This window comes from Onthophagus taurus, chromosome 6, assembly GCF_036711975.1.
Source record: "Onthophagus taurus isolate NC chromosome 6, IU_Otau_3.0, whole genome shotgun sequence".
Lineage (NCBI taxonomy): Eukaryota > Metazoa > Arthropoda > Insecta > Coleoptera > Scarabaeidae > Onthophagus > Onthophagus taurus.
The window spans coordinates 8,336,216-8,352,827 of record NC_091971.1 but is presented as its reverse complement, the minus strand read 5'-3'; the positions used below and the strand labels follow the sequence as shown (position 1 = coordinate 8,352,827).

At 30.4% G+C, this 16,612-nt stretch overlaps 2 protein-coding genes across 2 annotated transcripts; both read left to right on the top strand.

Annotated features, from left to right (window-relative positions):
• The first annotated feature begins 45 nt into the window (after positions 1-45).
• LOC111427991 (probable multidrug resistance-associated protein lethal(2)03659) lies at positions 46-8,241 on the top strand. The gene is made up of 10 exons (XM_023063374.2): positions 46-305; positions 3,410-3,511; positions 3,572-3,802; positions 3,860-4,290; positions 4,346-5,744; positions 5,799-6,120; positions 6,180-6,330; positions 6,462-6,692; positions 6,746-7,695; positions 8,106-8,241. The coding sequence occupies exons 1-10, from the start codon at positions 280-282 to the stop codon at positions 8,139-8,141; spliced, it is 3,879 nt and encodes a 1,292-aa protein (XP_022919142.2). The 5' UTR covers positions 46-279; the 3' UTR covers positions 8,142-8,241.
• Positions 8,242-9,106: 865 nt separating this feature from the next.
• Positions 9,107-16,128, top strand: LOC111427681 (ATP-binding cassette sub-family C member 4-like). The gene is made up of 9 exons (XM_023062914.2): positions 9,107-9,241; positions 9,650-9,723; positions 11,012-11,242; positions 11,306-11,736; positions 11,792-11,948; positions 12,012-13,265; positions 13,327-13,642; positions 13,694-13,844; positions 13,899-16,128. Exons 2-9 carry the CDS (start codon positions 9,653-9,655, stop codon positions 15,128-15,130), a joined length of 3,843 nt encoding a protein of 1,280 aa, XP_022918682.2. The 5' UTR covers positions 9,107-9,241; positions 9,650-9,652; the 3' UTR covers positions 15,131-16,128.
• The last annotated feature ends 484 nt before the right edge of the window (positions 16,129-16,612 follow it).

Genomic DNA, 16,612 nt, shown 5'->3' with positions numbered 1-16,612 from the left:
TTATGTGGCATTTATTATTTATTTTACTATAACCACTCAACAATACCGTATAAATGAAAGAATCTTTCATCATTTCATTTAGTAGGCGACCTCGTAATCGCGTTGTTGCTCAAAAAAAATATTAAGTAATTAAGTATCAATTGCGCGAAGCGTATTAATTTCCTTAAACACTATTGTGTAACACTACTTATTGTTAGTACAAAGTAACGTAGAAATAATATCTGATTAACGCATTAAAATTTTCTGTGATATTTTGTGAGAAAATAATATAATATAACGATGACTGTTCAAAAACACGAATCTCGGTAAGTTTAAGAAAACAATTAAAATAAAACCACTTATCTTATTAGTTAAATAATAAAATGAGAGAGATGTTATAAATTTACAGTTACGCAAAATAGAAATTCATTATGGCATTGAACCAAACGACTTTGGCTCGTTTGTTTTAATATTATTTATAGATTTCTTTTCATTAACAAACCACAACGAAAAATTATCCGACGTATTTGATGTTTGTTATCGTCGTATCGATTTATTTACCCAATAAAACAATGGTTTGTTGAATTTATCCGCATCAGAATTTATCTAAATTATAAAATATAATTTTTATAAGTTAAAAAACGTTGTATAAGGTTTAACTTTAGTGTTAACGTTCAGTTTGCATGTTATATCTGAACGAGTATCGTTTATAACGGGGATTTTTCATTTTATTTTTTTGTTAAAGGTGACTTACATTGCACAAAGAATTCCTAGAGTCTATTCTAAGAATTTTATATTCAAAAAAGGAGTAAATAATAAAATTCTAGTTGGGGTTTTTCCTTTCAGCAATATTGTGTGTAATTTATTTAGTTAAAAATAAGGTATTTCAAAAAATATATTTTTTTAAAATTAATTAAAACTAATTTTAACAATTAATTTTATCGTAAATCATAGGCTTTATTAATCAGTATTAACATAACTAATTTTCTTTATGTATACTAACTGTTTAATGCACAAATTTTAATAAATATACTCAAGCTTTTTTATTTAATTAAAATGAAATAGACTATCTCGGTCATTGAGGTAAAATAATTTTGGTTTCTTAATTCTCTTGAAAAATAATTAAACGTATGATGCACTATAACTTTTTAATAAAATTTTCTTTTCTAATGCGATGTTAACAATAAACCGACATTGAAAAAGTCTGGTGGAGTGAGCTGACGAGTGAAAGTGTTATCGAGTTTTCGATGTGAAATATGTGATAAAACTCGTCCTATTTTTGTTGAATTGTTCTGGAAAAATTATTATTTACATTTTCCTGAATGTAGTTCATTTTCATCTGCAACTTTTTTTATGAAAATTAAAATATAAAATCTGTGCTGATGCACAAGTTCGAACCTCTAAGGAACGTCTAAAGACAAACTGCCTTTTGTAAATTCATCAGATATTAACAAAACTCAAAGAAATATATAAATGTAAAGTAATACTCTTACTCATACTGCACCAACTCCTCACATATATCAGTAATACATACAGCAACACAACCCAGTTCTAGTAGCCAGGTAATTTTTCAATACAACTTTTAGTGATTCTTTACTACTAATGTTGTGCTTCCTTATAGCTTTTTCTAAATAATCCCACATATGTTCAGTAGGAATCATGTCAGGCTCTCTTTAGCGGAGAACGTAGTAATAGTAACCTTATGCGAGAAATTTCATTAACTCATGATGTCTACAAACGATTTAATTATGCATATGTCAAAGATAGAGAACCTTGTTGGAGAAATTAACAAAATAGAGATAACAAGTATAGACTAAAACGTAAGAACAGATGTTTCAGATATCCTTGTCTCTAGATGAAATTAGGAAATCTATCATAAAGACTAATCGATGAAGAGCCAACCTCAATAGTTCAGAAAGCGTAGAATACGTAACAATAATAATCAAGAATTCAGGCAAAATTTTACAAACGAAACTAAATCTTGCAATAAACACGAAAACACAAAAAGAATTATTACAGCTTTTGCTTCAGATGTACACTTATTCTATCCACTATTGATGTTGGTCTCTAGCATCTTTTAATATATCACCTTTCACCATTATCCGTTTCATCTTTTAATAGAGCCAGTTAAATACGTTGAACTACATAGTTTCTGCCATGTTTCCATGTCTTTGGTCTTTCGTAATATCTTCCCTATCTACGCTAAGTGTCGTCTCTGAAATTTTAGGATTACGACAGCTGATTAAGTTGTCTCTAAGAAATCCCTCCATCTCACAACAGCATTTCTCTCATGATTCAATACCGTTCCTGGAGTACTTCACTATCATTCTTTCCCACTCTTGATATCATCTCTGACATCCTTCAGTATCGATCTTGCTATCTCTCAACTTCCTTAAATGTTATCTTCACTATCAAAGGTTAATTGCGTTGAGCTTCATCGTCGCTGAGATATCGCTCATGCTTCAACATCCCTATCTACTTTTAATATTGCCTCTGACATTGTACGGTTCTTCAATTAAAACAGCAGATTAAGTGGTTTCTAAGAAATTTCTTGCCATCCTACAACAACATACATCAAACATCCTTCAATATCGGTCTTGCTATCTCTCAACGTCATCAAATCTGTCAACTTTAATATCGACAGTTAGATGAGTAGAGTATATCGTCTCTGAAATATTTCTCCACCGGTCCTGACTGGCATCTGTCATAAGTTAACATGGTCAGTAAGGCGAGTTGAAGCATTTCGTCTCTGATATCTTTGTACACTTCATGACATCTTTTCGCTCATTTTTAACATTGCATTCTTGATATTTTTCATTATTATTATCAGTAATATTGCCAGTAAAACATTTGACATTCAGAGACATAAGAGCAATAAATATGTCTATAGAGGAACAAAAGGAACAGCATCATAAGTTGTGAAGTATAAAATGTTATCCAAGTATTATTCAACCATTTAGTTGAGAATGCCATTTATGTACTAACTCGCCGACATAGTTCTTAAACATGTTCCAACTCAACTCTGCATTCGGTCACAAATAGTTTGTCTTATCATGGATAGTAATTAGATATTTACTGAAACTTAATTGGTTATATGAGGTATTTGTTGAGGCTGCAGTTAAAAAATGTTCTCAAAAAGTAGATGTTTTTAGTTTGCATTCGTTGCCAATTCGTATTAAATCTCATTTTAAAAATAATTAAAAAAATATTAAATTCGTAAATTTATTAAAATTAAATAACATCAAATTTTTTTTTAATTTACACTAATTATTAATAATCATTAATCCCAGTCGTCTTATTTCTAATTTAACAAACAACTTGTTTTTCCAATTAATTTCCTTTGACAATGACAAAGTGATGCACATTTCGAATCGTTCAAACTTGTCACCCAAATGAATTCGTTAAGAAATTGTTTTCAATATTTTTTTAGGCTTTTAATACCCGAGAAACAGGCCATGCATCCACCACCGAGTAAAGAGAAACCAAAGAATCCCAGAGAAGATGCCAATCCACTCTCTATAATTACATTTGCGTAATTAATTTCTTAATTAAAAATTTTTTTAAAAATTTATTTTTAATTTTTTTATTTTAGGTGGTTTGTTCCAACTTTTATAAAAGGCTTTAAAAAAACTTTAGACGAAGACGATCTCTTTGCAACCCTTCCAGAACACGAGTCGGGCTTTTTAGGTGATAAACTTGAAGAAGCATGGATGAAAGAAGTAAAGAAGACGAAACCGTCGTTTGGAATGACTTTATTTCGAGTTTTTGGACCGAAATTGATGTGTTACGGAATAATAACTGTTATAAATGAGCTAGTTTTAAAGTAATTTATATCAAAAAATTTTTTTCTATTTCTATTTTAATTTTATTAATTTTTTAGAGTAACTCAAACTTTAGCTTTAGGAAGACTTATACATTATTACACCCCCGGACAAACAGATATAAACGAAAGTAAAGCTTACATGTACGCTGGAACGATAATTTGTTGTTCATTTTTAAACGTAATGTTTGGTCATAATTACATGCTTGGATTACAACACTTGGGGATGAAAATGAGGGTGGCTTGTTGCTCGTTGATTTATCGAAAGGCATTGAAAATGAGCAAAGTTGCTTTGGCGGATACAACAACGGGTCAAATGATAAATTTACTTTCAAACGATGTAAACAGATTCGATTATGCGATTATTAATGTCCACAATTTATGGGTTGGACCTATTCAAATGTGTTTAATAATGTATTTAGTTTATTATCACGTTGGATGGACTGGAATTATTGGAATTTGCTTCATTATTTTATTTTTACCCTTACAAAGTCAGTATTTGACACCATTTAAATGTTTATAATATCTTCTGATTTTTATTATTAGTATATTTGGGAAAAAGAACTTCAGTTCTACGTTTAAGAGTAGCTATTAAAACTGATGAAAGAGTAAGATTAATGAACGAAATTATAACAGGAATGCAAGTTATTAAAATGTACGCTTGGGAGAAGCCGTTTGCGATGTTAGTGGCTTTAGTAAGGCGTTTGGAAATAGCTGAAATCAAAAGAACTTCGTATATAAAAGGAACGATATTATCGTTTACCAACTTCATGGGAAATTTAGCACTTTTTTTAAGCATTTTTACTTACACTTTAAGTGGAGGTATTGTTAGTGCTGAATACGTTTTTGTTATAAGTTCATTTTATAACATATTGAGACAATCAATGACGGTTTACCTTCCAAATGGAATCACTCAATGCGCTGAAGCTTTAGTTTCTATTCGAAGACTTCAAAATTTTTTAGCCGTTGAAGAAAGAAATCCCCCTCAAATAGCGCAAAATGGAATAAACACCCACGAAATAAAACCTGATGGAATTGAGATTAAAAATGCCACAGCTAAATGGGTTCCTTCATCTCCTAAAAATACATTAACAAATATTAATTTAAATGTCCTCGAAGGTCAATTAGTTGCTATCATTGGATACGTTGGTAGCGGAAAAACCAGTTTACTTCATGTAATCCTTCAAGAATTACCACTTTTAGAAGGTGATTTACACGTGTATGGATCGATTTCTTATGCTTCTCAAGACCCATGGCTTTTCGGTGGCTCAATAAGAGATAATATTCTTTTTGGGCAACCTTTTAAAAGCGATAGATATCAAAAAGTAACTAAAGTATGTGCTTTAGAAAGAGATTTTTCTTTATTTCAACATGGTGATATGACACTTGTTGGTGAAAGAGGAGTAACTTTAAGCGGAGGCCAAAAGGCTCGAATAAATTTAGCTAGAGCTATTTATAAAGAATCGGATGTTTATTTATTAGATGATCCTTTAGCTGCTGTTGATACGTACGTAGCTAAAACACTTTTTGAAGATTGCATTATGGGCTTTTTGGGTCATAAATGTGTTATTTTGGTTACAAATCAATTGCAATTTTTGCGATCGGTTGACAAAATTTATTTACTTGAAAATGGTGAAATAGCAGGTTCTGGAAATTACCAAGAACTTCAAGAAAGTGGGCTAGATTTTGCCGAGTTATTAGACGATGAAACTGTTGAAGAAGACACGAAAAGTGAACAGGAAAATTTGCATTACGAACCGAGTACTTTGAGTGGACAAGAACAAGTTGTAGCTAGGGAATCAAGATTTTCCGGCACAATTGGTTCGAAAATTTATGGAAGTTATTTTAGAGCGGGTGGAAGCGGATGTTTTATTTTTTTCTTGATGTCTTTATTTATTATTGCGCAAATATCAGCTAGTAGCTGCGATTATTTTTTAAGTTATTGGTAAGTATTGTGAAAATTTATTTTATTAACATGATAAGATCGCGTTAATTTTAGGACAAATCTTGAACAAACTAAAGCAGTTCATAATTTTACAAGATCGCAAGAAGAAGAATACATCTCAAGAGATACAACGTTATATATTTACGCTTCAATCGTTATTTTTACCGTATTTATATTCTTAACAAGATCTTTTATATTCTTCGCTTTTTGTATGAGATCATCCACAAATTTACATAATCGAATGTTTTCAAAAATCGTTCAAGTTCCGATGCGGTTTTATAATACGAGTTCGTCGGGACGAATTTTAAATAGATTTTCTAAAGATATGGGGTCGATTGATGAGATACTTCCGGTTGTTATTATTGATACAATTCAGGTAATTTATTAAAATTCTTTATTTATTTATTTATTTTAATTTATGATTTTTGTATTTAGATAGGTTTAAAAGTGATGGGAATAACTGGAGTTGTAGCCACAGTCAATCCATATCTTTTAGGTGTAGCATTAGTAATTTTAACATTTTTTTATATATTACGAAAATTTTATTTGGCAACAAGCAGAAATGTTAAAAGATTAGAAGGAGTGAGTAAGTTCAAATTTTATGTAAATAATATTCAAAACAAAATACGAAATTGAAGTTAAAAAATTTACACCAATAACTTTTTAACCAAATAATCTACAAATATTGAAAATCTTGATTAATAATAATATTTTTAGCTCGTAGTCCAGTTTTTACTCATATAAGTTCATCATTACAAGGAATAACAACAATAAGAGCATTCGGCGCTGAAGAAATGTTAAAAAGAGAATTCGATATGCATCAAAATTTGCATAGCTCAGCTTGGTTTATGTTTTTGGGAAGTTCAAGAACTTTTGGATTTTGGTTGGATTTAATTTGTGTTGTTTATATCGCATGCGTAACATTGAGCTTTTTGGTTATGCGACATGGTAAATTAAAATTAAGTTATTTTCAAGATTTTTATTAATTTGTACATTTTTAGAGCAATTTGGAGGAAACGTTGGTTTAGCTATAACTCAATCGATTATGCTGACGGGAACTTTTCAATGGGGAATGAGGCAATGGAGTGAATTAGAGAATCAAATGACTTCGGTTGAAAGAGTTGTGGAGTACACTAAATTGGAATCTGAAGAAAAAGTGGAACAGAAAAAGACCACGCCGGAAAATTGGCCAACAGAAGGAAAAATTCAATTTAAATATGTTAGCTTAAGATATTCACCAAATGAGTCATTTGTACTTAAAAATCTTAGTTTTACAATTGAACCACAAGAAAAAGTGGGAATTGTTGGGAGAACGGGAGCAGGAAAATCGAGTTTAATATCGGCACTTTTCCAATTAACAAAAATTGAAGGACAAATCCTCATCGATGATTTAGATATTTCAATTTTTTCTTTACCAACGGTTAGATCAAAAATTTCAATCATCCCGCAAGACCCCGTTCTTTTTTCGGGAACTTTAAGAAAAAATTTAGATCCTTTCAATCAACACTCAGATGAAGAACTTTGGAGTGCCTTAGCCGACGTCGAATTAAAACAATTAATCGCTAATAGCCCATTAAATTTAAACACCAAAGTATCCGAAGGTGGTACTAATTTTAGCGTCGGTCAAAGACAATTAATTTGTTTAGCAAGGACTATTTTACGAAAAAATAACATTTTAATTCTGGATGAAGCCACTGCCAATGTTGATCCAAAAACCGACTTTTTAATACAACAAACAATTCGTGATAAATTTTCTGATTGTACCGTTTTAACAATTGCTCACAGATTGAATACTGTTATGGATTCTGATAAGATTTTAGTTATGGATGATGGTGAGGCTAAAGAATTTGATCATCCTTATGTTTTATTGAAGGCACAAGGAATATTTTATGGGATGGTTCAACAAACTGGAAGAAGTATGTCAGATACATTAACAAGGGTAGCTGAATCTGTAAGTTTATTTCATTTTTATTTGAAAGTACAGTAAAACCTTGATAATAACGGATTAATTCGAGGAAGCAACTGACAAATTCGACAATCTAGCACTGAATCACAACTAGAAGTTAGTGAACTAAATGAAAAACTAACACTAACCCTAGAACTAGAAACATTCGGGTTTAGCCGTACGTCTCTTAAAACGGATAAACCCGAAGTTTCTAGTGTTAGATCTAGTTTTAGTTGTTACTAAGTGTTAAATTGTGGTATACTTTTCATTGATCTAAAACTAGAACTAACACTAGACCTTGAAAGTTTCGGGTTTAGCCGTGCGTCTTCAGACGGAATGTTTTTAATACTTAGGTCCGTTATATTGAGGTTTTTTTATATTTTTGAATTATTTTTTTAATTATTATTTTTTTTTAGAATTACAACTCGAGTAATAAAAAGAAAACTAATTGAAGTAGGTAATTTATAATAATTTCAATTTCAAGAAAATAAAAACTAAGAATTAAAGATGTAATCTTTTAAAATATTTTTTAATAAATTTTATTTTCTTACACATTTTTTTCTTATTATAGATTAAACATAAACTTTTAATTTTAAATTTAATGAGTGAATGTTAAAAGTTCCTATCTCATTTTTCACACCACTTCTTTATTAAAAAATCATTTATTTTACGATTCATTTTATTATTCATCACCTGATTCTGCAGGGAAATCCTTAAAGTACACCTCTGGTTAGCTCATTTTAAGTTGAATAACCGAAGAACCTTGAACCACCAGAGAGGAAGTCTGTCGGCAAAATCGATCACGATCTAACTTTAAATAAGAAAGTACAAACTTTGTTCTCGTTTATTTTTCCGGCTTCCGATATGTTTAAAAAAAATAAGAGCAATTGTACTTTGTCTTTAAACACATTCAAACTAACAATAAGAGATGTTAACCTTGACTTTCGAATTATACCTACGCATAAAGGACAGTTGTTGATTTGAATTTAGATTAACGTTCTATATATTCGTAGATAGATCTCTATAATGACAAAAAAAGAATTTTAACATGTTTTTAAACGAGAAATTACCTCTAAATTCCGAAGGTGAAGTATTCGTCATCTATTTGGGATCAGAAACCTTCAATCGTCCTTGTTTACACTAAAACATCTTAAATTTTACATATTCAAATAAATTGTCAAAAAAGGAATTTAAAAATAAATATTGGATCAACAATTTTTAATTTTTAGAGCAACATTTAAGATTATGTATATCAAAAAATTAATATTAATATAAAGTTAAAGATAAATAGTTCAGATAAGAATCAACGTCAACCCGTTGAAAAAAGACAATATCGTTAAGAACAGCTTCCAGTGGTTTCTAAGTAACCTTGAAGATTGGCGATCCAGTCTTTGAGCTTCAGGAATGGTCTCAGTTACATTGCTGCACTCGCTGAAATAACTTAAGTAACCGATTGCAAAAAATGTTGTTCAGGAAACACTAAAATGTGCGGTTTTTAATACTTTGTGTTAGGTGCCCTTCTTTATTGCTGGATTAAATAACAAAATAAAAGGTAAGTTAAACAATTTGCTTAAGTTACTTCTTAAGAAGTTTCCGATAAATAATAATAATAGTAAACTTTTGATTAACTTTATTTGAATTAGAATTCAGTATGCAATAAACTAATAATTAATAATTATTAATATGAATCTTTTCACACCCATTTTCTTGTAGGTTAGTAAAACACGAGCACGTGCATAAAATGCAATTCATTAATTATTCAATAGCTGCTTTAAGCCATTACGAAGTTGTAATATATCTTTAGTTTTTTTTTTCTAATTGAATATTCATTAAGAACGTCAATGTGGTAAAATACAATTGCATGAAAAAAATTCTTTTTATACTCAATTAAAAGAAGTAAAGATTTAATATACAATTAATCGCAATAATCTAATCAATTCATAAATTCTTTTCATTCTAGAAAATGTCACCGAAGGTTCCAACAGCAAAAAATCCAAGAGAAACGGCGAATATATTTTCATATTGCACGTTTGCGTAAATATCAAAAAGAAAGGAAGATTTTAGAATCATACCGACAGATTATTAAGTTATTATTGATAATTTTTTAATTTAACCACTTTTATAAACGCCATCAAATTAATCGAAGCTTAATCGATCATTTCGCTTTTTGATTGACTAACGCATTACAATTGACTACCTAGGTGATATTAATCGGGCTTAAATGACGTAATACACAGAATTGGTCGTGAATGACCAAAATCATGAGTGTTCATATACCGGACCAAGTATGTAATTCAATAGCAAGTAAAGCAAATCGATGAAATAATTCAAATTAATATCAGTTGTTGTGAAATCGCAAATTTAGGCTATGGCTTAATATGCGCAAATTCGAAATTTCTATGATTATTGATAATACCATAAGTTTTGCATTCAACGTCAAAATATTTGTTTTTATAGTCGCCAGATTTGAGAACAACTGTGACAATTCTATTTTCACCAGTGCTAATAATCAATTCCGCATTATATCGCTAGTTGTCTTCACCGGAGAAGAATCGAATGGTCAAGATAGGTAGTTTCTGGATCTGGGTACAAAATCATAACATCAGTTGTGCCTCAACGTAATAACTACTACTATTATTATACACAATTATTTTTAATGTATACAAATTATTCTTGTTCTCATTTAAAGTATGTAATAAGGGGTCACAACCCAAACAGTTTGGAACCTTATTTCTCCTCTATGTAAATCTAGCAAGTTTAACATTTTCAAATCTAATGCATAAGTGTCACTGCTTACCTGAATCTTGTACAATATAAAGTATTTCTTGAATTGTTTGCAACGAGTCATCTGAAAGCAACGTTTGCAGTGACAAGATAATACTAGTATATTTGGAAATAACAAGCAAAAAAGAAGTTGATACACACTCGTAATGCAGAACTTCCTCTCACAATTAGAGCCATCTGCATAAACACAGCCACCACCAATTTGAGAAGAATAATTGTTCTAACAAAACTCATTGAGCGCAATGAGGAAAGTTCCTCTATAATCTCTATATATTTGAGGTTGCGCTCATACACAAGGCTTAAAAAGTCCAAACGTATTACATAAAGTGGTCCCAAACTGAAACACTCTCTAAAAGCCAACGAAATAAATTTTAAAGTTACTTTATAAAATATGAAAATATCAAAGTCTCTCTTCGCCTCTACGTAATAAATATTTATAATTATAATATAGTATTAATATAATTAGTTAATAATAATTTGTCGGTATAATTTTAAAACATCAATCAACATCAAATTAACAAAAATAATTTATTTTTAGATGGTTTATGCCAACATTTCTAAAAGGATACCAAAAACAATTAAACGAAGAAGATTTATTCAAAACTTTAGACAGTCAAAAGTCGAGTTATTTAGGTGATCGTTTAGAACAAGAATGGGAAAGGGAAAAGTTAAAAGATCAACCTTCCCTAACGAAAGCAATTTGGGAAGTCTTCGGAATAAACTTCGTTTCGTACGCTTTAGTTGCAGTGGCAACTGAATTAATTTTCAAGTACCTTACCTTTTTTTAATTTAAAAACCACAAAGTTTTAATTCAAAAAAAAATTCTTTTCAGAGTAGGGCAAGGTTTATCATTCATAAGACTTTTAAAATACTTTTCTGATGACACCTCATCGATATCAACGCGCGAAGCTTACGTTTACGCTTCGGTTTTAATTATATGCGGATTTGCAATCGCAATTGGTTCTCATCTTTACATGTTTGGATATCAAATTTTGGGAATGAAAGTTCGCGTTGCTTGTTGTTCGTTAATCTACCGGAAATCACTGAAAATCAGTAAAGGTTCAATGGGGAATACCACCGTGGGCCATTTAGTTAATTTATTGACGAATGATGTGAGTCGATTTGATTTCGCAGCTATTTTCATAAACAGTTTATGGTTATCGCCGTTACAAAGCATTGTTGTTATGATTATTTTATGTTTTGAAACTGGATGGACTGGAATTATTGGAGTTCTTGTTTTTATTATTGTTATTCCAATACAGAGTGAGTTCAAATTGAAACAATACAATTTTTTTGTAATTGTTATTTTATGTTTTAGTTTTGGTTGGGAAAAAAATTTCAATTTTAAGATTACAAACAGCATCCATCACCGATGAAAGAGTGAAAGTTATGAACGAAATTTTATCTGGGATTCAAGTTATAAAAATGTACACTTGGGAACAACCCTTTATCAAATTAATTAATCGAATAAGAAAGTGAGAAAACAAAATAACTTTTTATTAAAATGTAATAATCATTTTTATTTGATTTTATTACAGTTCTGAAATCAAAAAAATTCGTTACACATCATTTTTGATCTCGGTAACTTTAGCTTTTATTAATTTCCTTCCAAAGCTGGGGGTATTCGCAAGCGTTATTGGTTTCGTTTTAGCCGGATATATTCTAAATCCAATGCACGTTTTTAGTTTAGTCGTATTCTACAACATGCTGAAACTTTCATTGAACATCTATTTCCCGCAAGGAATGTTTAGAACTGCGGAAGCTTTAGTTTCAGTCAAAAGAATCCAAGAGTTCCTTTCGGAAGGTGAAATCTCCAATTTAAACGGTTTTAAAGAAAAATACAAAAAGATCGAGGAGATTCGCGAAATCGATAAACCAATTGGCGTTGAATTTATAAACGCTTCATCAAAATGGGATAAAAAATTGACCGAAAACACGTTAGAAAATTTATCGTTAAAGATTCAAAATTCTTCGTTAGTTGCGGTTGTTGGATCTGTTGGAAGTGGAAAAAGTAGCTTTTTAAATGTAATCTTAAAAGAACTTCCTTTAATTTCGGGAAAGATTGATGTACAGGGAACGATTTCTTATTCGCCACAAGAAGCGTGGTTTTTTATAGGAACCGTAAAAGATAACATTTTATTCGGCCAACCTTACAATGAAACTCGCTACAAGAAAGTAATAAAAGTATGCGCTTTAGAAAGAGATTTATCAATATTTCCAAAATCTGATCAAACGATCATCGTCGAAAACGGAGCTAATTTAAGCGGTGGACAAAAAGCTCGCATTAACTTAGCTCGGGCGGTTTACAAAAACTCCGATATTTACTTGTTAGATGATCCGTTAGCAGCAGTTGATAGCCACGTTGCTAAACAAATTTTTGATGAGTGTATCTCAAAATATCTCAATAACAAATGTGTCATTTTAGTAACAAATCAGTTACAATTTTTAAAATACGTCGATTATATCTATTTATTAGAAAATGGGAAATTAGCATCAAAAGGAACTTATAAATACCTTCAAGAAGCCAACGTTGGGTTTTTAAAGATTTTGGGCGATGTGGGTGATGAAAAATCAACGCTTAATCCAGCAGAAATTCATGATGATTATGATTATAATGGGGAAAACGAAGAAAATAACGATAAAGAAGCTCGAGATGATGGCATGGTTGATTTAAAAGTATACAAAACTTATTTAAAAGCTGGAGGAAGATTTTATATTCACTTTTTGATTTTATTAGTTGTTATTGTTTATGAAGGAGCTTGTACAATTGCTGATGCAGCTGTTAGTTATTGGTAAAATTTTATATAACTTGAAATATAGTAAAATTTCGATATAACGGACCTCTTTATTTAGGAGTAACGTTGACAAAATGATGGTGATTAATAACGGAACATCTACTGAAACTTTATTAACTCGTGATGATCACATGGTGATTTTTGCTGGAATTATTATCGTTGTTATTATCACAGCGGTTATTTCAGCAATTGGATGTTTTATGTTATTAATAGAAGCATCAAAAAATCTTCATAATCGAATTTTTGGACGGGTTGTGACAGCACCGATGAGATTTTTCCATTTAAACCCATCCGGAAGGATTTTAAATCGATTTTCGAGAGATCTCGGGTTATTAGACGATTATCTTCCTGGAGTTATAATCGATGCTTTAGTTGTAAGATTTTTTTTTGATTTTAATTAATTTGATTTCAATATTTTTTTTTAGATCGCTTTGGTTATCGTGGGAGTTTTAATTTTAGAAACTGCAATAAACCCTTGGCTTTGCCTTGCTATGATTCTGCTTTTAACATCACTCTACGTATTAAGACTTTTTTATTTACCATCAAGCATTGCAATAAAACGCCTGGAAGGAATTAGTAAGATAAAAAAATTAAAGATTGGTCCTAAATTAATTTATTTTTAATTTTTAGCGCGAAGCCCAGTTTATACTCACATGAACACCTCGCTTCAAGGATTATCAACAATTCGAGCTTTTCGCGAACAAACTTCATTCGTAGAAGTTTTTGATAACTACCAAGATATCCACACTTCAACTTGGTTTATGTATTTATCCAGCATTCATGCTTTTGGATTCCTAATAGATGCTTTATGCGTGGTTTTAGTCTTCATTGTAACTTTCAGTTTTTTTATTGTTGAAGAATCTTCGGCTGGAATCGCTGGATTAGCGATAACCCAATCGATAATGATGATGGAAATAACTCAATGGTGTATAAGACAATTTTGCGAAATGACGAATAATATGACATCCGTAGAAAGGATTACGGAATATTTAGAGTTAGACGTGGATGGAAATGATGTTAAAAGGGATACTGTGCCGGATGAGAAATGGCCGGAATTCGGTGGAATTGAATTTGATAAAGTTTCCTTAAGATACGACCCGGCTGGTGAACCAGTTTTAAAAAAATTGACGTTTAAAATTAAACCAGGAGAAAAAGTGGGAATAGTCGGAAGAACCGGAGCTGGAAAATCTTCGTTAAGTCTTTCACTTTTTCAATTAGCTTACACAGACGGAAATATTTTAATAGATGACGTTAACATAAAAGAAATTCCCCTTCAAAATCTACGATCGAAAATTGCAATAATCCCTCAAGAACCAGTTCTTTTCTCAGAAACAATGAGAAAAAATTTGGACCCCTTCGAAGAATACAACGATAACGATTTATGGAATGCTTTAGGCGAAGTCGAATTAAAAGACGTCGTTAAAGATTTCTCGGAAGGGCTTCTTACGAAAATGTCAGAAGGAGGATCGAATTTAAGCGTAGGACAACGACAGTTAGTTTGTCTAGCCAGAGCTATTATAAAAAAGAATAAAATTCTAATTATGGATGAAGCAACAGCTAATGTTGACCCGAAAACCGATGCTTTAATTCAAACAACCATAAGAAAAAAATTCAGAAATTGCACCGTTTTAACAATAGCTCATAGATTGCATACAATCATCGATAGTGACGTCGTTTTAGTTATGGATGCTGGTGAAGTTAAAGAATTTGATCATCCACATATTTTATTGCAAAATAAAGGTGCATTTTTTGAAATGGTTGAAAAAACTGGAATTGCAATGAGTGCAAATTTACATGAAATTGCTCAAAATTCTTATAATAATATTAATAAAAAAGAAGTTTTTAGTGAGGTAGTTTTGTAAGATTCTTTTTGATAAAATAAAAACAAAGTGCTCGATAAGTATTAAAAGAATTTGTTTTATTATTACAATAATTACTCTAATCGAATTCTTTTTGTTGTTACTAAGTGGTTACTGCTCTAGACTCAACACTTAGCTATAGGAGGAACAAATAGCGCAATGATTTTCGACGGAAATGTCGAGATTTTTAGAAATGTTTCGTTCGAATCATGCTGAATAGAAAATAAATATTTATACTTCAATATGTTTTCGTTCCAAAAACAAAACGAGCTACTACTTAAGTATTTAAACAAACTACGATATTCTCGAGAAGCTTTTAAAATCTACGAGTTGAAGAGAATCCGGATTTATTTTACATTTTATTTATATTTATTTCGTTATTAAACAATTTTTAATTAAAACGGGTTAGTTTAACACCGTCAAAAATTAATTCGGATTAAAACACTTTTTTAATGAATAAATTTCAACGTTGACCATAATTTTGTTATATTGAAATTTTATTCTTTCGAAATAACTAAAAGCTATGTAACTAAATCTGAAAATAATAATAAAAATTTTCGTTTTTATTTTTATTGTAATAACAGGAAATTGTCAAAACTACGTAAAATATACGATGTGGAATTTATTGAGGTATTCATCGACTCTATGAGGTTCTATACCAGCTAATTCTCCGTGGTTTGTTTGGTAACCACCAAACTAAAACAGTTTATCACGGATATAAACCAGGGCGGATTATATGGGTACGTTATTTTCCTTTCTCGCAACTACCACCTCATTTATCTTCTAATGCAACGTCAACCTTCGTCTTTAATGTCACTAGAACCAATTGTTCTTACTTAAAATTTAATTTATTCTGAGTCAATTTTCCTTGTTTTTGTTTCTTCGAAGTTTTGTATAAATAGAGCTCTTTGTAAGTAATTTATCATTAATAATTATTTTATTGATATAATAAAACCTTGATATAAAAGACCTCGTCAGAACGGACTTCGCAAAAAAGTTTTTTTAACATGCTCCGTTTCTCAAATTCATCCAATTTTCATATTTTCGTACTTTTCTCGATATCTATGCATCTGAGAGCAAATATATAAGAGAGTAATACTATTAACAGTAAAATTTGCTACAACTTGTTTTAAAAGTTTTTTTGTAATATGCTCCGAATCCTCTGTTAAATCCGAATGTTTCTAGTTCTAGTGTTAGTTGTTATTGGGCTCTAGATTGTTTTATATTTTTATTAAACTAAGTAATAAACAACGCAATGGTCTGGATAACGGTTCATATTTGTGTGCATTAAAATTATTCATTCAAATTTAACTGTTGTGTGTAGTGCAAATTAAAAATTTTACATATAACGGCCACTTTATTGATTTTATTGATAATTATAAAATTATTTTAGTATTCATCACGTAACTTTAAATATAAAATAATCAATCAATGTAGAGTGTCTGTAATGGTTACAAATCAAACTTACATTATTCAAATTAAGAG